The sequence below is a fragment of the Rattus norvegicus genome, chromosome 7, assembly GCF_021556685.1.
Source record: "Rattus norvegicus strain SHRSP/BbbUtx chromosome 7, alternate assembly SHRSP_T2T, whole genome shotgun sequence".
Taxonomy (NCBI): domain Eukaryota; kingdom Metazoa; phylum Chordata; class Mammalia; order Rodentia; family Muridae; genus Rattus; species Rattus norvegicus.
This window is the reverse complement of record NC_141540.1, coordinates 10,499,830-10,526,800: the sequence shown is the minus strand read 5'-3', so window position 1 is coordinate 10,526,800 and position 26,971 is coordinate 10,499,830. Positions and strand designations below refer to the sequence as shown.

Sequence of the window (26,971 nt, the reverse complement as noted above, 5' to 3'; positions counted from 1 at the left end):
GTTTCAAAATAATACTGATTAATTCATTATCTCAAGTCACAAAGAATACTTATAGGTTTATCGATTCACTCTGCAATTGGCTCAAGGGACCAATTCACTGAATCAAAGTTGCCAGCAAGGGAATATGCACAAAACACTAGGGAATATCAACCATAATTGATTGCATTGTTATCAAAACAGAAAGAAGCTTGGGGACCCTGTCCAGAGAAACAGAGTAAGATCATTTGGAAGAAATCATGATGATGTTTCATGCAGTTTAAAATCCACCTACCTTTAAAATTTTGACTACATTAAAACTTCTTACACTTTATGCTTCTTTCTTCTGCTCACTCAATTGCTCAAAGACAATGGATTAATGTTATAATTTTTGTATCGAACATATTAGGGCCATCTTCCACAGGGAGTCTATAATTATAGTGTTATGAAAATAATATTAAAAACCAATAATATATTTCAAGACTTTAGTTAATTTTGTCCAAAACAGTAAAGAAGAACATGATTAGCAGATTTTGATTGGGGTTTTTTTGCTTGATTTTTGTTGGATTATTACATTATTTTAGTTGTTGAGATCATAATATGATTTGCCCCCTTTACTTTCTTCCCTCCAAAACCAACCATATACACCTGCTTGCTCTCTTTCAAATTTATGGCCTCAATTTCGTAAGTTATTGTTATATACATATATGTATACTAATATATATAATATATTCCTAAATACATAAATGCAACCTGTCAGTCTGCCTAAGTCTACTTGTGTGTTTTTCTGAAGAGAAGACCATTTGATATTGGCCTAACTACAGGCATGCTCTTCCCTGGGGAAGACTATATCGCACATGCTATTGCTTGTTTTTCATTACATTTTATTTTTTATGTTTTGATTTCAAAATAACTTTTGTACAATATAGTCATGGTTTCTGTTTTCCCAATTCTTCTTAGATCCTCCCCATGTACTGTAATTACAGTATAGTTTTCCATACTTATTTTCTCTTTTAATAAAATATATTGATGAGAAAGAAACTGAGAGTTTACTTAATGAGGTGGAATTGAAATTTTATATATTGACAAATCCATCTCCAAGAAAACAATTCAATGATATCCATTCCCTGTATGAATTACTACATGTGCAGGGGAAGATGTAGCAGCCTCTCCTCCCAACCACCCCTTTGCCTCCGGACTTGTCTGGGGCCAGAAGCCGCCCGACCTGGGGCCTGGGGACACAGGCTCAGTGGACAACCATGAGCTTGGTGTCCAACCAGCAGTTTGCAGGTGGCTGCACCAAGGCAGCGGAGAAGGAGCCAGAAGAGGCGCTGCCTGACGCTGTCTGCGCGGCACAGGAGCCTCAGTTGCGCATGGGACGGGCATCTGTAAGTGGTTCAACATGAGCATGGGGTTCGGCTTCCTGTTTCTGACTGCCCGTGCCCGGGTCGCGCTCGATCCCCCGGTATATGTCTTTGTGCACCAAAGCAAGCTGCAAACGGAAGGTTTCGGAGGGTGAGGCAGTGGAGTTCACCTGTGAGAAGTCTGCCAAAGGTCTGGAGTCCATCCATGTCACTGGCACTGGTGGCGTGTTCTGTATTGGGAATGAGCGTTGGTCAAAGGGAAGAACATGCAGAAACGAGGATCCAAAGGAGACAGGTGCTATAACTGTGGTGGGCTAGACCATCATGCCAAGGGATGCAAGCTACCACCCAAGAAATGCCACTTTTGCCAAAGCATCAGCCATATGGTGTCCTCATGTCCACTGAAGGCCCAGCAGGGCTCCAGTTCTCAGGAAATCCTGTCTACTTCCGGGAGGAGGAAGAAGAGATCCACAGCCCTACCCTGCTCCCAGAAGCCCAGAATTGAGAACCAGGAGTAGGGGTTATTCTTTGGCTAATGGGGAGTTTCAGGGAGGAGGCATCAATCCGCAGAGTGGAGAAAGTGGGAATCGGGTGGGTTGCGTGGGTAGCTTGCACTGTCATATGACATCTCAGACCGGGGTGCCCAGTATCACCCTGTCTTTCCTTGGAGGGAAGGAAAGGGTGAGGCAAAGGAACTCCTACCATGCTCCATCAAAAAGCAAGTGAAAGCTTTTGTGGGGAACCACCCTAGAACCTGCATGCTTTATCTGAAGCTCTAACATGCTTTGCCAAGTGGCTGTTATAGGGGAGAAGCCCTTCTTCTGTAGAAAGGCTGTGTGACATTTACATTGCTAGACAGGATGTGAAAAAAGTGTCAAACCAAGATTAATGAACCTAACCCTCCAGCTACTATGATCCCTGGAAGGAACTCTCAGCAGCAAGGAGAGGTTATTTTCACAGGGTGCTTACTCATTACCCAGTCCTGCCCTGCTGTGCTGGGAACATTCTCTAGCAATGGGTTGTGATGACAGGCAAAGTGGGTGGTTGGGGGACAAGTCCAGACCTACTGTTCCCGCCTCACTCCCAGCCTTTACTGTGCCAATGGGATTTTAATTTATTTGCTCCCTTGGGTAACTGCACCTTGGATCCCACTTTCTCCATAATGCCAACTGCACTATTTATGTGCAAATGATGTATCTTGTGCATTTTTTTCTTAATATAGATATTGGGTTTGTATTTTTGTATATTTTAATCTTTAGGTCTTCATTCCTGCACTGTGTTCTCGGGTACATGAGCAAACTCAGGGATAAGTCTTTAGCAGCCCCAGGTCTGCACAACAGGAATACTTAACTTTTTTTAATCACCATGGAGACAAACAATTTGGAGTGCACAGCCTGTTGAACTACCTCATTTTTGCCAATTACAATTGCCTTTTCTGCCATAGCATCCTTGAAAAATGTCTCACAGGTTTTGATTGAGCTATCCCTAGACTTGATCTGGTTTTAGCAAAACATAGGAAATCAGTCTAAACTGGAAAGTGTGAACAGAGACATTAAGAGGCAGGACCAGGTGAAAGGCACAAGAGTAACTTTCCATATCACATCCATCCTTTTGCCAGATTAATGTAAGCCTGCCATGTACAGCTGGGTGTGTTTGTGTGTATGTTTGTTGATTTTTTTCAATGCAAATTTATGAGGACAAGGTGCTAGGAAGTACCCTGCCACTGAGTTATCCTGGTAAGGATGCAATTTAAGACCAATATCTTATATCTTATTCCCACATTGTGCTATCAAGGTATGGGAACATGAGGCAAGGACTCAAACCCTTGGCCTTTCACAATCTTGGCTTTCGAGAGACTCACGAGTGTGGGCCTCTGTGGCAAATATCCAGCCCTGCTGTAATGTGATGGTTGATAGCTAATGAGGGGGGGAAGTTTTGTTTATGTGCTTTGAGATCACCACAAACCTACCTCACTATGTTGAAATGGGACAAATGCAATAGAATACATTGGGAGGTGTGTAGGTGTGTGTGTGTGTGTGTGTGTGTGTGTGTGTGTGTGTGTGTGTGTAATCCTGGTTTCTTTTTTCCACCAAATGCTGCCCCCACCTCTAGTTAATTGTATTCGTCTGGCCTTTGTAGGACTTTACTGTCTGAGTTGGTGATTGCTAAGTGGTCTACTTTTGTAAATATAAATGTGTTGGTCTTCATGTTCTTTTGGGGTTTTATTGTTTAAAAAACTTTTGTTATATTGAGAGAAAAATAGCCAACGCATCTTTGACAGAACGTTCTGTACCAGACTATACCATCTAAAACCTAAATGTGGGGTCCTCTTCTCAAAGTGAGCCTCTGGGAACCATGGCTTTCCATTCTGTGCTCTTTCTGTTTCCCAATCTGGACCACAATGACCTTAAAACCAGCCCCTCTTCTCCCTCATAAGAAAACTCAGACTCAGTTACTTCTTTGAGCATCTCTACAGATTTTGAAAGACTAACGTAAAAATTCTGAAGAAGCCATGAACTTCATTCTCCCTCCCCTTGTTCCATAACTCAGTGAAGAGTTTTGTTTGGTGCTTTTGAGACCGGGTCTCACACTGTAGCTGGAGATAGCCTCAGGTTACTGGCTATCCCCCAGCCTCAGACTCCTCTGTGCAGGGGTGCAGGTGAGCCACTTTTCCCTGGCAAGACCATTTCTTGGTGTGATTTACCTTTGGACGGATGCAACCAATGTAATCTGTCACCCTTAGGTAGAGAGAAGCAGTTGTGGGGCCTGCCATGTAAAAAGTGGAATCTGAAGATCAGGAAGGGACTATGAATGTTCTTACAGTTGAGACACTCAGGAACTTAATGCCGGTGCAAGAAACTTCTGTCAAAGTGGCCACAAGATGGTTACTAGGAGACGGATGAATGTATCTCCATGTGTACTGCTAGAAACAAAAGCTTTGTGAGAAATCTTGAATTTATGGGAAGGGTGGGAAAGTGTGTACTTGCCTGTCCATTCCCTGATATCTTTCCTGAACTGAGGAGACTAAGCCCCCTGGGGCTTTGGTGACCCCACCCCTGAGGTGTTTTATTTCATGGTTGAGTTGTACTGTCCCTGGGTACTTATATTCCTATCGTATAATCATTTTGTAACAAATGTTGACTTTACCTTCGCCTCTCTTTCCTGGGAAAATAAAGGCTTATTGGTACTCCAAAAAAACAAACGAACAAAAAAAAAAAAACAAAAACAAAAAACAAAAAACAAAAAACAAAAAAAAAAACAAAAACAAAACCCAACCAAACAAAAAATAATTACTATATGTGTGTATATTGTTGTCTTTATGTAGGTGACGGCTGGCACAAGTTAAGGCAAGGCCTGTGACTAGACAGTGAAAAGGTAAGGAAAGCACAGAGTTTTGAGGGGAGGAGTGAGAGAGTAAAAGAAAAGAAGAGACGCAAGATGGAGGAGGACAAGGAGGATCATTCTCCATGTCGCTCTAATTAGTCAGATGTAGCTACGACTATCACATAAGGGATGGATTATTTTAGGACAGTTTTTTCTTGCCTAGGTGGGCAAATTATATCATATCAATAGGCTCTGAGTTTCTTGTCTGGACATTTTGTGGAGTGTAAATTTACTGAGATAAATTACTGAGATATATCTGTTTATTAAGTTACAAGCTGTAGAGTCCTGATTTGGTCAGGCTGGGTTGGGTTGTGACAGTGACCACTTGGCGTGGTTGTAGGGAATGTGAGCAGAGCTGTGCAGCAAAGAACTAGGAGGGCAGCCACCACTGGGACCAAAGAATAGCTAGAGGTAGCATGGCATGTTGCCCTAGAACCAGCTACCACTGAGATGAATATATTCCACTAATGGCATATGGCTCGAAGACCCGGACTAGCAAGGGTTTGTGTTTACTGTTAGTATTTACCACAGCACATGTGCATTTGCCATCTTTCATCTAACATTTTGAAAAGCAGTATTATTTTCCTTTATAAATACATATAGATATCATTAATTTATCATCATAGCATGCAGATCAAAACCATTATTTGTTTGTTACCATTGAAATAAAGACCATATACACATTGAAAAAATACATTCATAAATCTTTGTTTAAAATTCCCTTATTAAAGTTTTTATATGAAATGTCATGTGTGTTATAAAATGTTGAAAAACAGATTGCTCCATGGTAATTATTACCTTTACCTGCAATTTGAACACTGCCATGAAATTTTTACGTGGAAAGCATATATATTACTTTCCAATTTCTGAAATTGTCTGCTTTTAGAAGTGAAATATCTAGTATTTAAAGTAAATTCTGATGCCATTTGAAACTTACATGATGTATTGATACAATTGAATGAACAAATTCATAATACAAAGTAGTGTAAAAAATTTGATCCTTACAAAATTTTTTTATGTGTAGCCACAAGTACCTGTGTACTTGCAACTACAGATATGTAGAAGTATCCTTGTATTGATTATAAGAAGGGTAATATTAATCAGAGAGCTAGAAGACAGAAACATAATACTATAATAAATGATGCCTTTATAAATTTATCATATAAATAGTTGTACTGGCTGGTTCTGTGTGTCAACTTTACACAGGGTGGAGTTATCACAGAGAAAAGAGCTGTAAGACATTTTACCCATCAGTGATCAAGACAGGAGGACCCATATGGGTGGTGCCATTCCTGGGCTGGTAGTCCTGGACTCTATAAGCAAGCAAGCTGAAGAAGCAAGGGGAAGCAAGCCAGTAAATAATATCCCTCCATGGCTTCTGCATCAGCTCCTGCTTCCAGACCTGCTTGAGTTCCAGTCCTGACTTCCTTCAGTGATGAACATCAACGTGAATGTGAAAGCTGAAAAAACCCTTTCCTCCCTAAATTGCTTCTTGGTCATGATATTTCTGCAGGAATATAAAACCTGACTAAGACAATAGTTTAATTAAAAAGGAACTTTATAATATTTGCTTTGTGGTTTCATCCTTATTTTTTTTCAGAATTAAAGGGAACTCACAAAGAAGTTGGGTTTTTTTTTTGTTTTGTTTTGTTTTGTTTTGTTTTTTTTGCAAAAATATAGCATTGCTTCCCTGCTGGAAGACTGACTATTCAGATTAAATAAAAAATTATTAGTTTTACTTTATTGAAGTTGTAAAGGGTTATCTAAATGACTTCTATCTGACCTGTTTAATACTAATACCCAGTAAACAATATAATGTCTGTGGCATAATTTCTCCATTATTATATGGTATTGCTGTTGGTGTATAACAGGAACTAGATATCTTGGCAAGAGTTAACTAAGATCACCAGTGGAAGGGGAAGCCCTTGGTCCTGCTAAGACTGAACCCCCAGTGAACATGATTGTTGGGGGGAGGGCAGTAATGGGGGGAGGATGGAGAAAGGAACACCCATGTAGAAGGGGAGGGGGAGGGGCTAGGGGGATGTTGGCCTGGAAACCGGGAAAGGGAATAACATTAGAAATGTAAATAAGAAATACTCAAGTTAATAAGAAAAATAATAATGGACATTTTCCCTCTATGTCATAATATTTTTGATAATCTGTGCTATATTTCTTTACAATATACATATTTGTCAGTAATTTATAATCAGACATGCAAGTCAAAAGCCTACTTATTATTATTTGAGAAATTGTATTAAATATGTAACTACTAAGGAAAAATGATAAATAATATTTGGAGGAAATCTCCAATACGTTTTGCATTAATAAGGTTTTAAATAAAAAGTCTGAGTTTATTATAAACACAAATATTCTTTCTTACATTGTATAACTATATATTAAAAAGGTATAATGCCCATTAGAAATGTAATTTTATATTTCCTAAAATATGACATATATTTCATGACACTCTTCAGATTAATTTTGTTATTCAATTTTTACCTTATATGTATATACTACATAAAATTCCCTCACATAGATTAAGCACATCTTCAAGAAAGATCTCTAGTAGTCTCACATAGAAGTAAAATAAAAGGATTTATATATGTATATATATGAATATATAAGAATAATATATATATTATGACTTAAATGTGTGTGTGTGTGTGTGTGTGTGTGTGTGTGTGTGTGTGTGTGTTGGGAGTGTCTTACTTTGTACCTCTTATTGGCCTGGAACTCACTATGTAGACCAAACTGGCCTTAAACTTAATCTCATGGAGATATGCCTGCCTATTCATATAGTATTCTTAATCCTTCCATATGAACAGAAACATGACTAAGAACTGCACTATAAAACCTTCTGTCTTGCTAACCCACAAACCAGGCAGCCTATATTAGCTGTTATGAGGCCCCCTAAAATTGTACAGCAGAGAACTGCCTGGTCTGTCTTCAGTGAGAAAAGAAGCACCTAACCCTTGAGAGACTTGAGACACCAAGGAGTGGGAAGGCCTGATGGGGGTGAGGGGGTGGGAGGTTAGGGGGACATCCTCTTGGAGACAGGAGAGAAAGAATAGGATGAGGACCGGTCGAAGGGCAGTCAAGGATGGGGATAATGACTGGACTTTAAAAAAGTAGATTTATGATAAAAACAAAAACAAAAAACAAAAAACTTTTGTCTTGAAACACAATAATTTTTTAAATCTAGGGAAACATGTTTAGTCAGATATTTTAAAGTTCTCTGCAGAAGGTAAAGAATGAATATTCCATAAGAATAAGACAACTTTAATTTCTGTTCACTATAAATCCCTGAGAGACTAGTTTGAAGAAAGGAAGGAAGCAAGGAGAGGTTAATTCAGGAGAGGTAATGCAGTCATGACATACCTGTTTAGAAATCACAGCAATATAGGAAGATAAAAGAACTGTAAACCAATGAACTGATAAAATAAGGGCACTTTCTCTTCAATCAAACAACTTTGCTAATAAACACATGGACTCAACACTTGGAACAATTTATTCCTAATTATCTGTAGGATAGGTTGAAACCGAGTGAACTATACTGCAAACGATACTTTGTTAAGAGTAGTATTTTAAGTTCAACATCTTTAGTCATAAGGGAAATGCAAATCAAAACAACCCTGAGATTTCACCTCACACCAGTGAGAATGGCTAAGAACAAAAACTCAGGTGACAGCAAATGCTGGTGAGGATATGGACAAAGAGGAAGATTCCTCCATTGTTGGTGTGATTGCAGACTGGTACAACCATTCTGGAAATCATTTTGGCGGTTCCTCAGAAAATTGGACATTCAACTGCTTGAGGACGCAGCTATACCTCTCTTAGGCATATACCCAAAAGATGACCCAGCATATAACAAAGACATATGCTCCACTATGTTCGTAGCAGCGTTATTTATAATAGCCAGAAGCTGGAAAGAACCTAGATGCCCTTCCACAGAGGAATGGATACAGAAAATGTGGTACATCTACACAATGGAATATTACTCAGCTATCAAAAACAATGACTTTATGAAATTCATATGCAAATGGATGGAACTGGAAAATATCATCCTGAGTGAGCTAACACAAACACAGAAAGACATACAGGGTATGCACTCATTGATAAGTGGCTATTAGTCCAAAAGCTTGAATTGCCCTAGATGCACAGAACATATGAAACTCAAAAGGAAAATGTGAATGCTTCACTCCTTCTTTAAAAGGGGAACAAGAATACCCTTGTCATGGAATAGGGAGGCAAAGTTTAGAACAGATGCAGAAGGAACATCCATTCAGAGCCTGCCCCACATGTGGTCCATACTTATAAAGCCACCCAATTAGAAAAGATGGATGAAGCAAAGAAGTGCAGGCTGACAGGAACCGGATATAGATCTCTCCTGAGAGACACAGCCAGAATACAGCAAATACAGAGGCGAAAGCCAGCAGCAAACCAGTGAACTGAGAACGGGACCCACGTTGAAGTAATCAGAGAAATGACTAGAAGAGCTTGAAGGGGCTCAAGACGCCATATGAACAACAATGCCAACAAATCAGAGCTTCCAGGGACTTCACCACTACCTAAAGACTATACAAGTACTGACCCTCGGCTTCAACATCATAGGTAGCAATGAATAGCCTAGTAAGAGCACCAGTTGAAGGGGCAGGCCTTGGTCCTGCCAAGACTGAATCCCGAGTGAATGTGATTGTTGGGGGGAGGGCGTTAGTGGGGGGAGCATTGAGGGGAACACCAATATAGAGGGGGAGGGGGAGGGGTTAGGGGGATGTTGCTCTGGAAAATGGGAAAGGGAGTAGCAATCGAAATGCGAATAAGAAACACTCAAGTTAATATAGATTAAAAAAAAGTGTAGTATTTTAATTCGATTCATTTGTACATCTCATGGGCAAAGAAAAATTAAAAAAATGATAGCATTTTAATATCTTTACATATCAGCAAATACTATTTGCTCCTTGTGAGAACATAACATGTTGCATTTGTTATAGAATTCCATATGGAGCTTTCTCAGAAACCTAAAGTTAAATCAAGCAGGTGACCCATTCATAGGCATACACCCAAAGGACTCAAAATACTACCACAGAAGTACTAGAGAATTCATGTTACTTTTGCTCAATTCAAAATACCAAGAAAATAAAACTAGCTTCATTGTTTAACAGCAGATGAATTTGTGGTACTCTCACAAAATAAAATTTTATTTAAGCATAAATAAAAAATTAAATAGTAAAGTTTGTAGGAAAATAACTTTATTTGGAAACTGTTATGTTAAATAAAATAACTCAGGCTCAGATAAAAAGCAGAAAAAGGAAGCTCCCGGAGAGGGCGGCGCAGATCTTCCCGGTTGCTGCCGCCGCAGAGACCTCATAAGCAACACCCCACGAGCAAACTTGAGCCTTGGGACCGCAGGTAAGACCAACTTTTCTGCTGCAAGCGACCTGCCTGGTGACCTCAAGACACAGGCCCACAGGAACAGCTGAAGACCTGTAGATAAGAAAAACTACACGCCTGAAAGCATAACACTCTGACCTCATAACTGGCTGAAAGAAAACAAGAAAACAGGTCTATAGCACTCCTGACACACAGGCTTATAGGACAGTCTAGCCACTGTCAGAAATAGCAGAACAAAGTAACACTAGAGATAATCTGATGGTGAGAGGCAAGCGCAGGAACCGAAGCAACAGAAACCAAGACTACATGGCATCATTGGAGCCCAATTCTCCCACCAAAGCAAACACAAAGTATCCAAACACACCAGAAAAGCAAGATCTAGTTTCAAAATCATATTTGATCATGATGCTGAAGGACTTCAAGAAAGACATGAAGAACTCCCTTAGAGAAACACAGGAAAATATAAATAAAAAAGTAGAAGCCTACAGAGAGGAATCACAAAAATCCCTGAAAGAATTCCAGGAAAACATAAATAAACAAGTAGAAGCCTATAGAGAGGAATCACAAAAATCCCTGAAAGAATTCCAGGAAAACACAATCAAACAGTTGAAGGAATTAAAAATGGAAATAGAAGCAATCAAGAAAGAACACATGGAAACAACCCTGGATATAGAAAACCAAAAGAAGAGACAAGGAGCTGTAGATACGAGCTTCACCAACAGAATACAAGAGATGGAGAGAGAATCTCAGGAGCAGAAGATTCGATAGAAATCATCAACACAACTGTCAAAGATAGTGTAAAGCAGAAAAAGCTACTTGTCCAAAACATACAAGAAATCCAGGACTCAATGAGAAGATCAAACCTAAGGATAATAGGTATAGAAGAGAGTGAAGACTCCCAGCTTAAAGGACCAGTAAATATCTTCAACAAAATCATAGAAGAAAACTTCCCTAACCTAAAGAAAGAGATACCCATAAGCATATAAGAAGCCTACAGAACTCCAAATAGATTGGACCAGAAAAGAAACTCCTCCCATCATATAATAGTCACCAAATGCACAAAATAAAGAAAGAATATTAAAATGGAAAAAGGTCAAGTAACATATAAAGGCAGACCTACCAGAATCACACCAGACTTTTCACCAGAGACTATGAAAACCAGAAGATCCTGGACAGATGTCATACAGACCCTAAAAGAACACAAATGCCAGCCCAGGTTACTGTATCCTGCAAAACTCTCAATTAACATAGATGGAGAAACCAAGATATCCCATGACAAAACCAAATTTACACAATATCTTTCTACAAATCCAATGCTACAAAGAATAATAAATGGTAAAGCCCAACATAAGGAGGCAAGCTACACCCTAGAAAAAGCAAGAAACTAATCGTCTTGGCAACAAAACAAAGAGAAGAAAAGCACACAAACACAACCTCACATCCATATATGAATATAACAGGAAGCAATAATCACTATTGCTTAATATCTCTCAACATCAGTGGTCTCAACTTCCCCAATAAAAAGACATAGACAAACAAACTGGATACGCAATGAGGACCCTGCATACTGCTGCCTACAGGAAACACACCTCAGAGACAAAGACAGCACTATGTCAGAGTGAAAGGCTGGAAATCAACTTTCCAAGCAAATGTTCGGAAGAAGCAAGGTGGAGTAGCCATTCTAATATCAAATAAAATCAATTTTCAAGTAAAAGTCATCAAAAAAGATAAGGAAGGACACTTCATATTCATCAAAGGAAAAATCAACCAAGATGAACTCTCAATCCTAAATATGTATGCCCCAAATACAAGGACACCTACATACGTAAAAGAAACCTTACTAATGCTCAAAACACACATTGCACCTCACACAATAATAGTAGGAGATTTCAACACCCCACTCTCATCAATGGACAGATCATGGAAACAGAAATTAATAAGAGACATAGACAGACTAAGAGAAGTCATGAACCAAATGGACTTAACAGATATTTTTAAAACAATCTATCCTAAAGCAAAAGGATATACATTCTTCTTAGCTCCTCATGGTACTTTCTCCAAAATTGACCATATAATTGGTCAAAAAATGGGCCTCAACAGGTACAGAAAGATAGAAGTAATCCCATGCATGCTATCAGACCACGACGGCCTAAAGCTGGTCTTCAATAACAATAAGGGAAGAACGCCCACATATACGTGGAAGTTGAACAATGCTCTACTCAACGATAACCTGGTCAAGGAAGAAATAAAGAAAGAAATTAAAGACTTTTTAGAGTTTAATGAAAATGAAGGTACAACATACCCAAACTTATGGGACACAAGGAAAGCTGTGCTAAGAGGAAAACTCATAGCTCTGAGTGCCTGCAGAAAGAAACAGGAGAGAGCATATGTCAGCAACTTGACAGCACACCTAAAAGCTCTAGAACAAAAAGAAGCAAATACACACAGGAGGAATAGAAGACAGGAAATAATCAAACTCAGAGCTGAAATCAGTCATGTAGAAACAAAAAGGACCATAGAAAGAATCAACAGAACCAAAAGTTGATTCTTTGAGAAAATCAACAAGATAGATAAACCTTTAGCCAGAGTAACGAGAGGACACAGAGAGTGTGTCCAAATTGACAAAATCAGAAATGAAAAGGGAGACATAACTACAGATTCAGAGGAAATTCAAAAAATCATCAGACCTTACTATAAAAGTCTATATTCAACAAAACTTGAAAATCTGAAGGAAATGGACAATTTCCTAGACAGATACCAGGTACCGAAGTTAAATCAGGAACAGATAAACCAGTTAAACAACCCCATATCTGCTAAGGAAAAATAAGCAGTCATTAAAGGTCTCCCAACCAAAAAGAGCCCAGGTCCAGACTGGTTTAGTGCAGAATTCTATCAAACCTTCATAGAAGACCTCATACCAATACTATCCAAACTATTCCCCAAAATTGAAACAGATGGAGCACTACCGAATTCCTTCTATGAAGCCACAATTACTCTTATACCTAAACAACACAAAGACCCGACAAAGAAAGAGAACTTCAGACCAATTTCCCTTATGAATATCGACGTAAAAATACTCAATAATATTCTGGCAAACTGAATCCAAGAGCACATCAAAACAATCATCCACCAGTGAACGTGTTTGTTGGGGGGAGGGCGGCAATGATGGAAGGGTGGGGAGTGGAACACCCATAAAGAAGTGGAGGGGGAGGGATTAGGGGGATATTTCCCCGGAAACAGGGAAAGGGAATAATATTCGAAATGTAAATAAGAAATACTCAAGATAAGAAAAAAATAAAATAAAATGAAATAAAGCAGAAAAAGATTATTCTCATGCATATCTCTTTTTAATTTTTACCTGTGCAGATGTCTAGACACACACACATATATATATACATATATTTATGCATATTCATATGTGCATCTACACCATATAAATAATAAGGTAAAACAAGAGGTGATAAAAGAGGTTTTAAAGAAACAGGAGTTGAAAAAATATATATGACATAAAGGAAAAAGTGGCGTAGTAGGGAAGGAAGATTAGATATTTAGGTGGTGTGTTTATGAAGTAGAGAGGAATATAAAAATGCAAATTATAGAAGTCAAAATATTACTATGTGAAGATAATATGATAGTATACTTAAGTGACCCCAAAACTTCCCCCAGAAAACTACTAACCCTGATAAACAACTTCAGCAAACTGGCTGGGTATAAAATCAACTCAAACAAATCAGTAGCCTTTCTCTACTGAAAGGATAAACAGGCTTAGAAAGAAATTAGGGAAAACAACTCCCTTCATAATTGTCTCAGACCACATAAAATACCTTTGTGTGATCCTAACCAAGCAAGTGAAAGATCTGTATGAAAAAAACGTCAAGTTACTGAAGAAGGAAATTGAAGAAGATCTCGGAAAATGGACAGATCTCCCATGCTCATAGATTGGCAGAATTAAAAGTGGTCATTTTGCCAAAAACAGTATACAGACTCAATGTTATCTCTATTCAAAATGCCAACTCAATTCTTCATAGAGTTAGAAAGAGCAATTTGCAAATGCATTTGGAATAACCAAAAAAAAAAAAAACCATGAAAGCGAAAACTGTACTCAATAATAAAAGAACTTCGGGGGGAAATCACCATCCCTGACCTCAAGCAGTATTACAGAGCAATAGTCATAAAAATTGTATGGTATTGGTACTATATTGTAGGTAGATCAGTGGCATAGAATTGAAGATGCAGAAAAGGACCATCACACATATTGCCACTTGATCTTTGACAAAGGATTAAAAACCATCCAATGGAAAAAAGATAGCATTTTCAACAAATGGTGCTGGTGCAACTGGAGGTCAGCATGTAGAAGAATGCAAATCAATCCATTCTTATCACCCTGTTCAAAGCTTAAGTCCAAGTGGATCAAGGACCTTCACATCAAACCAGACACATTCAAACTAACACAAGAAAATGTGGGGAAGAGCCCTTAACTCATGGTCGCTGGGAAATTTTCCTGAAAAGATCACCAAAGGCTTATGCTCTAAGATTAAGAATCAACCAATGGGACCTCATAAAACTGCAACTCTTATGTAAGGCAAAGGACTCTGTCATTAGGACAAATTGTCAACCAACAGATTGGGAAAAGATCTTTACCAATCCTACATTTTATAGAGAGCTAATATCCAAAATATACAAAGAGCTGAAGACTCCAGAGAGCCAATTAAACCTATTTAAAATGGAGTACAGAGCGAAACAAAGAATTCTCAGCTGAGGAATATCGAATGTCTGAGAAGTACCTAAATAAATGTTCAACATCTTAGTCATCAGGGAAATGCAAATCAAACAAACCTGAGATTCCACATCACACCAGTCAGCATGGTAAGATCAAAAACTCAGGTGATATCAGATGCTAGCAAGGATGTGCAGAAAGAGGAAGAGTCTTCCATTGTTGCTGTAATTGCACGCTGGTACAATCACTCTGGAAATCAGTCTGGAGGTTCCTCAGAACATTGGACATTGCACTACCTGAGGACCCAGCTATACCACTCTTGAGCATATACCTAAAAGATCCTCCATTATACAACAAAGAAACATGCTCCACTATGATCATAGCAGCTTTATTTATAATAAGATTTATAATAAACAGAAGCCAGAAAGAACCCAAATACACTTCAACACAGGAATGGATACTGAAAATGTGATACATCTACACAATAGAGTACTACTCAGCTATCAAAAACAATGAATTCTTGAAATTTATAGGCAACTGAATTGAACTAGAAATGTCATCCTGAGTAAGGTAACACAATCACAGAAAAATATGCATGATATGTACTCACTGAGAAGTGTATATTAGCTCAAAAGCTCAAATTACCCAAGGTACAATCCATAGACCACATGAAGCTCAAGAAGATTGATGACCAAAGTGTAGATTCTTCAGTCCTTCAAGGGGGAATGAAAAGATTCATAGGAGGGGATATGGAGGCAAAGTTTCAAGAAGAGACTGAAGGAATGGACATTTATAGCCTTCCTTGCATGAATATACAGTCCATACATATACAGGCACCAAAATTAGATAAGAATGATGAAGCTAAGAAGTGCATGCTCACAGGAGCAGGATATAGCTGTCTTCTGAGAGGCACAACCAGAGTATGTCAAATACAGAGGTGAATGCCAGCAACAAATCATTGAACTGAAAATGGGATCTTTGATGGAGGAACTAGAGAAAGGATTGAAAGTGCTGAAGAGATTTGCAACCCCATAAGAAAAACAATGCCAATGAACCAGAGATCCCAGGGATGAAACAACTACCCAAAGATTATACATGGACTGACTTATGGGTTCAGTTGCATGTGTAGTAGTGGATGCCCTTTTGTGGCTCCAATTGAAGGAGAAACCCTTGGTCCTGACAAGGCTGTATCCCCCAGTGTAAGGGAATATCAGGGGGGCAGGAGGAGGGGTGGTTGTGGAGGGGAACACCCTTATAGAAGGGGAAGGGGACAGGATAGGTGGCTTATGTCTGGGAAACCTGGAAAGCAAATAACATTTTAAATATATATATACATATATATATATATATATATATATATATATACATATATATATATATATATATGTGTGTGTGTGTGTGTGTGTGTGTGTGTGTGTGTTCAATGAAAGAAAAAAGAACATACAACAAAAGCAAAAAGAAAGAAGCAAAAAATGTAAATTCTATATGAAAATACTATTGTGAAACCAATTACTGGTGTTCTAATTTTTAAAATAAAGCATCAAATAGAATATTTTAGCTAAAAATTAAAATTTAACTAACATATTTATGAGATATACGTGTATGTACAATAGTACATAGTAATATAAAGACATAGATAATGTCATTATAGTTCCCATTTGACTCCTAGTCTCTTTACTTTTATAAGCCAATTTAATGCTCTGTAGTATGTCCAATGTGATACTTTGTCTATATTTTCACTAATATATTAGAGAGACAGGGAGACAGAGATATATTAATAGATGGTAGATGAGTGATAGATTGATTAATGCATGTGTATACACATATACCAATTTTTGATTTAAATATATATGTAATACTTATATATAATGTGTGCATTTGTGTGTGTGTGTGTGTGTGTGTCTAGTGCTCACACAGTACGAGTTTAGCTTATTGTATGTTTAATTTTTTTATATTTTCTGCCTGCCCCTACTAGTGTTGCAGGTGTGGCTGCTGTGTCACATGTGCATCAGTAGGTGGCAGAGATGAGAGAGGTTACTTCTACACTCAGTGTAGTGTTTTGGTCTATGAATATCTAAATGATTAATAGCCTAACATTCCCTGAAAATAAGTGAGCATGAGACAACAACTAGCCCAGCACTAGGGGGCTCGGACAGAGGACTAGCCTGAGTTGACCACCAGGCAGGACCCACAGTTCCCAGTACCAGGAACAAGGTGAAGTATAGAAGAATCCCATCTGAGACCGAGAATTCCCTATGAGAGTGAGCCCAAGAGAGAAGACACTTGCATGGCAGGCCAGGAGAGGAGCAAGACTAAGATGACCACTGGACTGGCACCATGGGGCCTGGGCAGAAAGCTATCCTAAGACAGACAACCAATTGACCACTTTGAAGGCCGGGGTAATAGTGGGGTGCAGACCATGCACAAGATGACCTCTGCTGGGTGGCACAATGCATAATGCTCAAACAATGCTCAGTAATTCTGAGACCACTCCTGAGATGACCCCAGAAACTCAGAGACCCTGAGTACCACTAAGAGGATGAAGAAAGTGATGAAGAAAAGGAAAAGAAAGAGAAACAAAAGGGGTATGGGCACTGTAAAGACAGATAGAACTGGAGACTCAAGGGTCGTGGAGCAGCCTGATGTGAGTAGACAGTTATACCACCTGGGGCTATGGTAGGGTACTGTTTTGTGCTGCTACGATTGGCCACATCTGGACCCATGGCTCTACAGCAGCAGGGGTCTGTTATTACCAAATGTCAGGTGGATTTACAGGGTCTGGGCTGCCACATATGGATATGTCAATGCCTGGGGGCATAACTGGTAACGATTTTCACCTAGGTATCAAGGGAGAGCTGACCCTGCCCTTAGCAAGCTGCAATACTCAGGAGAGCCCCTGAAAGCCTATTTCAAGAGTTGCAGGTGAGCCAGCCTCTGAGGATATGAGTGTGAGAGTGCTGGTCCTACCACACATCTGAGCAGTGGGGTGGACGAGGGAGAAACACCTTCCTGCCTCTTTTGCTTATTGCCACCTACAATAGGAAGGAGAGCTGGCCCAGGAGTCATCAGAGCAGAAGAGTTGACCCTGTACCTCACCTGCTGCAGCACATGGGAGAGCGGGCTCTGCACCTCACCTGGGAAGCACAGTAGATCTTGCCTTTTGTGGGAGTGTTGTGGGTGAGTCAACATGTGTGTGAATATGGAAAAGATGGTCCTTCCCCTTGTCTTATTTGTGCCATCAATGGGTGAAAGATTCCCCTCCCCATTGCATTTGCACTTGCCACCATTGGTGGGAAGATCTGTCCCTGCTCCTTATCTGCTCTAGAACTCTGGAGAGCAGGCCCTTAACTCACCTGGGCAGCACAATAGAACTGACCCTGATGGCTGGGTAGTAGGCAAAAACTGCACTACGTGTGTGGATGTGGGAGAGCTGGTCCTTCTTCTTGTCTGTTGGGTACTGGCACTCCTCTGCCTCATCCTTCACCATTTATAGCAGACAGTGAAGTTGGCCTCAGGGTCATGAGAGTGGGAGAACTAGTCATGTCCCTCACCTTCTCCAATGCTTGGGAGAGAGAGCCCTGCCCCTTGCTTGTGAGGCATGATAGCACAGTTCCCGATGGCGAGGTAGTGAGTAAGCTGCCCTGACGGTATGAGAGTGGGAGAGACCAGCTCAGATACCTCTCAGGCCCAGATCCAGGACTTTGAGTTGATCCAACCAAATATCTATTCCATGGTGAACTTCTGAAGTGCATGAAGAAGCTAATCCTACAGATCCAAAACTGCAGGATCTCCATGACACAAAGTACCAACAGGGTGTCTGAGAGAAGTCTCAGTGAATTTCAAGTATTGATAGAATAGCACAAATCAGAGACCTCATGCCAGACTAACAAGTGACTGCAATTAACATTTGCAAGAAAAAATGTATAGACAAAAGGCCGTTCCATGGGACATAGTGTGACACACTACAGCTTCCACAAAGCGAGTTTGTTTTCTTTGGTTTAAAGGAACATGGCAGAGTTAGACGGCAGATGAAAGGGGAGGGGAAGATGAGTGGGATCGGGGTGCATGATATTATGTTCAAAAGGAACTTATAAAAAGGTTTTAAAAAATGACAAGACTATCTGAGCATAGAAACTCAGAAGCAGTATTTCTTTAGAGTCATGGTTTGAATATCGAAAGTCCTTCAAAGGCAATCTCTTTTCCAAAAGAGATATTGAATATATTTTATTATTTGTTTTCCTTATTCATCCATTGCTTTTGTCTTTTTAATATTAAGTATTATTTCTGGACATTAATAAGAAAACTTTAATTTTTTTCTCTTACTGAACAATAGGTTTCATCATGAAGGTTTTGTGTGTGTGCACATGTGTGTGTGCACATGTGTGTGTACATATGTGTGTGTGTTCACATATATGTGTGTGTGCATGTGTGTGTATATGTGTGTTTGTTTATTATTCCTGAATCTCATTCATACCCCTCCAGTTCTTATTTCATTCCATTATCTTCTAGTCCCATTCCGCCTATCCATTTTCCAAGAGATTCTTCTTTCACCTTGCATGCCGCATGTTCCATGGTCCTTCCATTTCTGTTCTAGCTTACCTTTCTTTTAAAATATGAATAACCTGTGGGAAAGTAGATATGTGGGTATCGTTTAATTCAAGAAGTCCTCTCAGTTTCAGTTACAGCAAGGTAATTGCAGACTATCCATGACTAGTAAATCATTCTTTTATAAATCAATCCAGATTTGGAAAACACTTTATTTTAACCACAATAGTCCACCAGCTATACAAACAGATAATTTTTATGTAATTTATGATGTGTATAGTCCTACCCTGAAAATTCTGTGTGTATAATGTTTTGTGTGAGCTGGCTCAGCAGTTTAGAGTACTGACTGCTCTTCCAGAGGTCTTGATTTCAAATCCCAGTAACCACATGGTGGCACACAAATATTTGTAGTGAGATCTGATGCCCTCTTCTGGTGTGTCTAAAGACAACTAGAGTGTACTTATATATAATAAATAAATAAATCTTTTAAAAATTATATCCACATGTGCAAAACCATAGATATATAAAAAAAACTTGCCATCTTCCAAAAAAAGATGGGACACAATTCAAATGTCTATCACTAAAATCTGGGTACATGTTTATAGTATGTTTAGTATAATCCTATATGCAATTGTGTGTGTGTGTGTGTGTGTGTGTATTTATGTATTATAATTGTGACTTTGTAGAACAATTGAGGGAGGATAGAGTCCCTACTCTACCCTAGTTTGGAATCTTTTATTATTTTAATTTGGTATATGGGTTTGTCGGTTTATAAGTCTGCAAAGAATGTTATTTGGATTTTGAAGGGGATTGTACAGATCAGTAGACTGCTTTTGGCAATATAACTGTTCCCAAAACACCAGTTCTACTAATCCATGTTCATTGGAAGTTTTCCCATCCATTTCAACTTATTTTGTTAGTATTTGACCTCATTTACATGATGTGTACGCTTGCCTTCTTCTTTCACTCTATTTTTTTTTTTTTACCAATCCTTAACAGCCAATTCTCTTGCAACTATAAACACAGTTACAATGATAAACCTTTGCTTCTCCCCCATAAAAGGACTTCAAAAAGGCCTGAAGGGTCTGTTCTCTAAAATCCCAAGTTAGAGTGAGACAACAATCTGGCCAGTCCCAGATGAATCTCTAAAATAAACATTGTTTTTATTTGATTTTTTCAATGCCTTTAAGGATGTATAACATTGTTTGTATGCATGGTTTCAGGACTGACCACCTGGAATTGGCAGTGGATTTAGATGGCAATTGAGGTGGAGAGATTCTAGGAGGAATTGAAGGAAGGTAAATGATAATAAAAATATATAAACAAATATATTTTCAGTAGGATAGATTTTAAATTGATTTTAATTATTTCCTATACAAATACTATATTTACATCATTTTCAGCTTTTAAACTGTCTAAGGGAAATCATTTTTTCAACTACATTTTGTAAGAGAGATTTTAGATAAGCATTTGAGTCAAATCCAGGATGTTTTTATCCATTGTCACAATTCTGATTTGAAACTGATCTATGATATACATAAAGGATGTATAACTATGCTATATATTCTTTATAGTTCTTTCTAGCATCAGACCAAAAAACTGCTTGTTTCAGACAGAGGAAGAAGAAGAAAAAGAAAAAAGATAGATAAAAGTATTAAATATAACTTCAATCTAAGACTGAGGAGCACATTCGAGCTTTCTGAAATATTCAGCCACTGATGTCTCAGTTCCATGCAGCTCCTGGAATTTAGTGTGAGTGACTCGGTATTTGGAAAATGATATGGGATGTTCCCCAGAAACAGTACCTACAAATCAACTTGGATTCTTACTCTTTCTCTTATCCTGTACTTCTCAAGCACTATGTTTCAAATGTGCAGGTGTATTGTAGGTGCAATAGAAACACCCAACAGTTATAAAGTAATTTAATGTATTTTAGTTGCTTTTTTCATTCTTAAGCTTTCTTTGAGGATTACATGCAACATATTTTGATTATATTCACCCCTCCCATGACTTCCATTTCTGCTTACACACAAGCACACACACACGCACATACACTTACATACATACACACACATATACACACATACTTACACATTTACATATATACACACATATACACAAACATGCATACATATACATACATACACAAATACACATGAGCATGTGAGCACATGCACATGCATCTTTTTGTCTTCTTTTTTATTTTTGTAGTGAAAATGTGCTTAGTTGTATAGCCTGCAATCTAAGGTAACTAATACACCAGGATCCATATCTTCATATTTTTCCTTATAGTCAGCCAACGCCTCTGGCTCTTACAATCTTCCCTCCCTGTCTTCCACAATAATCTCTAAGCCTTGGAAAGATAGTATGTCATTCATATTTTCTGTTAAAATAAGAATGGCAGTCTTCTATTATCTGCATCTTGACCAGTTGTGGTTGTCTGTGTTGACCACTATCTCTTGCAAATGAAGTTTCTTTGATGAGAATTTATCTATGCTTATTATGATCTCACTACGAGTAAATTTGGTACTATACTGATTTAGCAGAATTATAGTACTCATTTCTTCCTTGAAATTCTAACGAGAGATTCTTGACAGGTAAAGCAGTACTGGGTATGATGGAACATGATTTAAATCCAATTAGAAAGTGTTTGGTTATTTCCATGACATTATGAGGCTGTTGCATAAATGAACATATCTTGCTAAGGTTCTAATTGTTATAGCTTACAGGGTTCACAGCTTGGTAGGACTAGAAATTAAACTGTCCACCAGTGGTGTGAAAAGAACAGTACTGACAGCTATCCAATGTGTATGAAACCTACAGGTGAAAATAAACTTTACTTCTTTATATTTTATGACTCAAATGTGTTTAGGGCAATATGGATTACAGCTGTGTAAGGCACTATTGTTGCAGAGTAGGACACCTGTGCAAGGCATGGATGATGCACACTAGGACAGCTGTGTAAGGCACAGAGGATGAGCAGTAGAACAGCTGTAAAAGGCATGGATGAATGATGCACTCTACAACAGATGTAGAAAGCACATACGATGTATAGTAGGATAGCTGTGTAAGGCATTGATGATATATACAAGTGTATTTAAGGAGATGCAATGACAGCTTATGTCTGTAAATGTTAAGACACTGTTTAAAGAATGAGCAAAAATGCTTTGTAAGGATGGAAAAATGCTCCAGGAAGCCACATCCTAGTTAAATGAGCATTCCAGTGCTTTAAGTAAATTGTTCCCTATAAGTGATTGGCAAAAAGTTCCCTTGAGAATTCCTGACATGATAAAAACTAATATCATTATTTTTTTGTTTCATGTTAAAACTAAATTGTAAGATCTATTGCTCAAGACAAAGCACAGTTTGTTTTCAGAAAGTACATAATTCAATCTGTGCTGGCCCTGAAACATTTCCACCCCGTTAAACATCTTTATTAATGATGTAAGGAACTGTGAAAACTGTTAGGAAGAGTGATAGTGCACATTTCTACTCAGCTATTGAACGTGTATGCTACATTATAGAAGTGCCAAGCAAGGTATACTAGCAATAGCAATAGTAGCATGGATTATTATGGGTACAACCAACCTTTTATTGAGTTTAGTAAACACTCAATGAGATGGGCAGAGGCATTCTTTGAAACTAGTTTTGTGAGTTCAGACAAACTCTTGTGGCAGATGAAGTCATAGGCACCAGGGGAAAGTAACTACTATTGGTTTGTTTAATGAATATAATACATCTGTTAAACTTTTCTCTGAATATTCATTTTTTGTCCATAGATTATTACTTCTGTTAACATTGACATTAAACATAAAAGTGGATATACACAATGAAAGTTAATATATACTTGGTTTATACCACAACAAAAATCAATTTTAAGTGAATCATATAAATTAATACCTGATATTTTTAAAATCTTGGATAAAAAGTTGGAGGTCAACATGACATTTGTCTATTTATTTAATTTTTTTCTTTTACTTTTTCTGTGTATGGGTATTTTCCTGGCATGTATGTCTCAATACTACATATATAGTGCTTGTAGAGACCAGAAGTTGGTGTTATACTTATTGGGATTGGAGTTATATCTCATATGTATAATCATATGGGTGTTAAATTCAAATACAGTTCTTCTGGAAGAACAAACAGTACTCTTAACCCAATGACGTTGTTCTTAATGATGATTTGAAAAACATGATACAGGAACAAAAATAAGATTATTCCAAAGTAAAAATGAAACAAAACAAAACAAACAATAAATAAAAAAAAAACTCCAAAAGTATTAAATAATCTACGGAAGCATTGAATGTGTTTATAAACCATAAAACCCAACAGGGAACTAATTTTGAAAATATATAGCAACTGCAGTGAACTATGATGGATGCTTCTGATAAGAATTTTTCTGATTTTTCTAAGTCATTTATGACAGTCCTCTGGGATGCTTTTTTCTAAAGCTTTGATACACACCATGGTACCTTTTGTTATATGTAATGAGTAATTTGTAGCAGTGATCCCCAGAGAAGAGTCTGCCACCTTAAGTCCCATAAGATCCCCCTGGAAGTAGGAAGCAATGGAACTAGAACATTTATGAGTGCAAAGCTGGCTATGAGTAATCTCTTTGATCTAAGATTTGTGTATGTTTCAGTAATGAATTCATATTCTTCTTATTAACCCTGATTTTTACATCATCTTTAAGAACAGCATCTAATTGTAGAACTGGAAAGACAGCAATCTCAACACGAAGAACTAAATTTTACAAAATTCAGCCCATTGGATGACAATTGTTAAAATTAAAGCCATAATCTCAAGATTCCACAGTAAATGTGAATTAGAAGGAATGTTGAAATTCTTTATTGAAGTATACCATGCACTGTGGTTTTTTCCTTACAAAAAAAGGTTAGTAATGAATTTTTCTACAAAATAGGAAAATACAAAAATGATCACCCATACAGTTGAAATTATATTTAACAAACAGCATGGTTAACTGACAAAAAATGTGAGTCCATTTTGACTTTAAGTTATTTTTATAATGTGAAAATTTAGAATGTGAAATGTCCAGGCAAATTTTACATTAATTTTATAATATGAAACTAAGGCAAATGCACAGTAAATCCAATTAAGGGAATTTTGTTTGGAAAATTGAATTTTTACTTTACAATATGTTCTAAATGGTAGATATTTTAAGATTGTGTTTTAACTGATTAATTTTTATATTTATACTATTACACCTACATTTGGTTCTCTATCACTATTTTATCAAGTAGTATAAAATGCTATACTAAAGAATTCTTGTGAATTGGTAATACCGTAATTCTAAATCTATTAAGCCTAAATCACTCAGAAATGACTAATATCTAGGCATCTTTTCAAATATGAGCATTATGGATAACAGGAAAATAGTAATAATGTTCACTTGATGAAAGCTTGTAAGTTCTCAGCAATGAAAGCCTGAACATCTTAAGAATTCAATCTTAAAATTATTCACTAATACTGATATTTATAAAATTCTATTATGTTCCTACAGCACTGGTGTTTTTTCTGAATAGGTGTATAAAATAGCATATGGAAAAATATTGATAAGATAAATTGAAAAGGAAAAAAATTGGAAAGACGGTGTGCTAGTAAACTCATTTAAAGGGAACAGAGCACCAACTGGTTATTCGATACTAAACTGTCTGCCCTGAAGCCATACACAGTAACACTAAACAGCCTGAGAAGGTTGTACTTATGTATTTAGGAATATATGCAAATTCATGTTTTAAAAAGAAAAAAAGCTATGAATCAGGAAGAAACCTAGAAAACTGGGTATATGGGAAAGGTGGGAGACAGAAAAAGGAAGAAATAAATATTATAATTAAACTATAATTTCAAAAAAAATTTAATCCACAAATAAGCAAGAACCAGGGGCACAGTTGTCTAGGCTACATCAGAGTCTCAAGAAGGAGGTTCAGAAGCCCCTACCCTTCAGAAGAGGCTATATGGAATTGAATGTGCTAACTTGCATTTGCAAATTAATGAAAAATGACATTATTCTGCTTTTTGGGGGGTACACAGGGGTGGAGGGGTGGATTATGAGAAGAATGTTAAGAAAAGACAGACTAGGGCAAGTTTATAATTAACCTATGGCATATAATTATGTCACCTGAAATTTCGGGCTAGAAAACATTTGAAAACTGATTTGACAACAATTCTCCTAAAGGATCAATAACATAAAATCAGTTTCCAAATGTTTTCGAGCCCAAAATTTCAGGGGACTAGAGGAGGGCAGCATTTGGGATATAAATAAATAACAAAACAAAACAACACTAATGAACATAAAATGTTTTGTTTTTAGTTTCCTATGTTTGTTTGCTAAGGCTCACAAATGAGGATGAAAAATCAGTCAATGGAACTTGACTTCATTCTTTTGGGATTGACAGATGACCCACAATTGCAAATTGTGGTTTTTCTGTTTCTCTTTCTTAATTACATGATGAGTCTGGTGGGGAACTTAATCATTGTGCTCCTCACCCTGCTGGACCCTCGCCTCAAAACTCCAATGTATTTCTTTCTTCGTAATTTCTCCTTGTTGGAAATCATGTTCACAACAGTGTGTATTCCAAGATTCTTGACAACCATTGTGACTGGAGACAAAACTATTTCCTATAATAATTGTGCATCTCAGTTGTTTTTCATTCTTTTGCTGGGAGTCACAGAATTTTATCTCCTGACTGCCATGTCCTATGACCGATATGTTGCCATCTGCAGACCATTACACTACCCTATCATCATGAACAGCAGAGTGTGTCATCAACTTGTCTTTAGCTCATGGGTGACTGGGTTCTTGATCATCTTTCCCCCATTGGCAATGGGTCTGAAGCTGGATTTCTGTGATTCTAGAATAATTGATCATTTTATGTGTGAAACTTCTCCTATTTTGCAGATCTCTTGCACAGACACTCGTGTCCTAGAAATGATGTCCTTTGTCTTAGCAGTGGTGACACTTGTAGTTACACTGGTACTAGTGAGTCTATCTTACTCTTTGATCATTAAGACTATTATAAATTTCCCTTCTGCACAGCAAAGAACCAAAGCATTCTCTACCTGCACTTCCCACATGATTGTTGTCTCCATAACGTATGGTAGTTGCATTTTCATGTATATTAAACCATCTGCAAGAGAGAGAGTGACTGTGTCTAAAGGTGTAGCTTTGCTGTATACTTCAATTGTCCCTCTCCTGAACCCCTTCATTTATACACTAAGAAACCAGCAGGTGAAAGAAGTCTTCTGGGATATATTACAGAAGACTTTGAGCTTTTCAAAACACAAAGTTTAAAACAGATGGGTAATGTTTGTGGAATTTCAAGGAAAAAGATTTTCAAGAGAACAAAATCATGCTGAGGTTAAAAAATACATATATGTCAACAGTTAATATAAAAACATGTAAATTTGTAAGAGAACAAGAATGGGTATATGAGACGGCTTGGAAGTAATAGGAGGAAAGAAATGCATTTGTTAACTTCAACCATACGTTAAAAATGAAACTCTCGTTCATATGTTTGATTTCCTATGTCAGCAGTTATTTCATATACAGGATGTTTTTCTGAAGAACCCTGTA

The 26,971-nt window shown here is 37.7% G+C and overlaps 1 protein-coding gene, 1 non-coding gene and 1 pseudogene across 2 annotated transcripts; all 3 read left to right on the top strand.

The window, feature by feature from the left end:
• The first annotated feature begins 1,235 nt into the window (after window positions 1-1,235).
• Window positions 1,236-1,845, top strand: Lin28a-ps (abnormal cell lineage 28, pseudogene 1; annotated as a pseudogene).
• Window positions 1,846-16,793: 14,948 nt separating this feature from the next.
• On the top strand, window positions 16,794-16,930 carry LOC120093980 (small nucleolar RNA SNORA17). The gene has a single exon (XR_015626255.1). It is a non-coding gene; the product is annotated as a small nucleolar RNA SNORA17 (small nucleolar RNA).
• An 8,814-nt stretch (window positions 16,931-25,744) lies between these two features.
• On the top strand, window positions 25,745-26,689 carry Or6c6b (olfactory receptor family 6 subfamily C member 6B). The gene has a single exon (NM_001000076.1). It carries the CDS (start codon window positions 25,745-25,747, stop codon window positions 26,687-26,689), a length of 945 nt encoding a protein of 314 aa, NP_001000076.1.
• Window positions 26,690-26,971: the final 282 nt, after the last annotated feature.

What these genes read in the sequence shown, in the direction of transcription:
- Or6c6b (NM_001000076.1), top strand. Translation starts at nt 25,745, where the DNA reads ATGAAAAATCAGTCAATGGAACTTGACTTCATTCTTTTGGGATTGACA.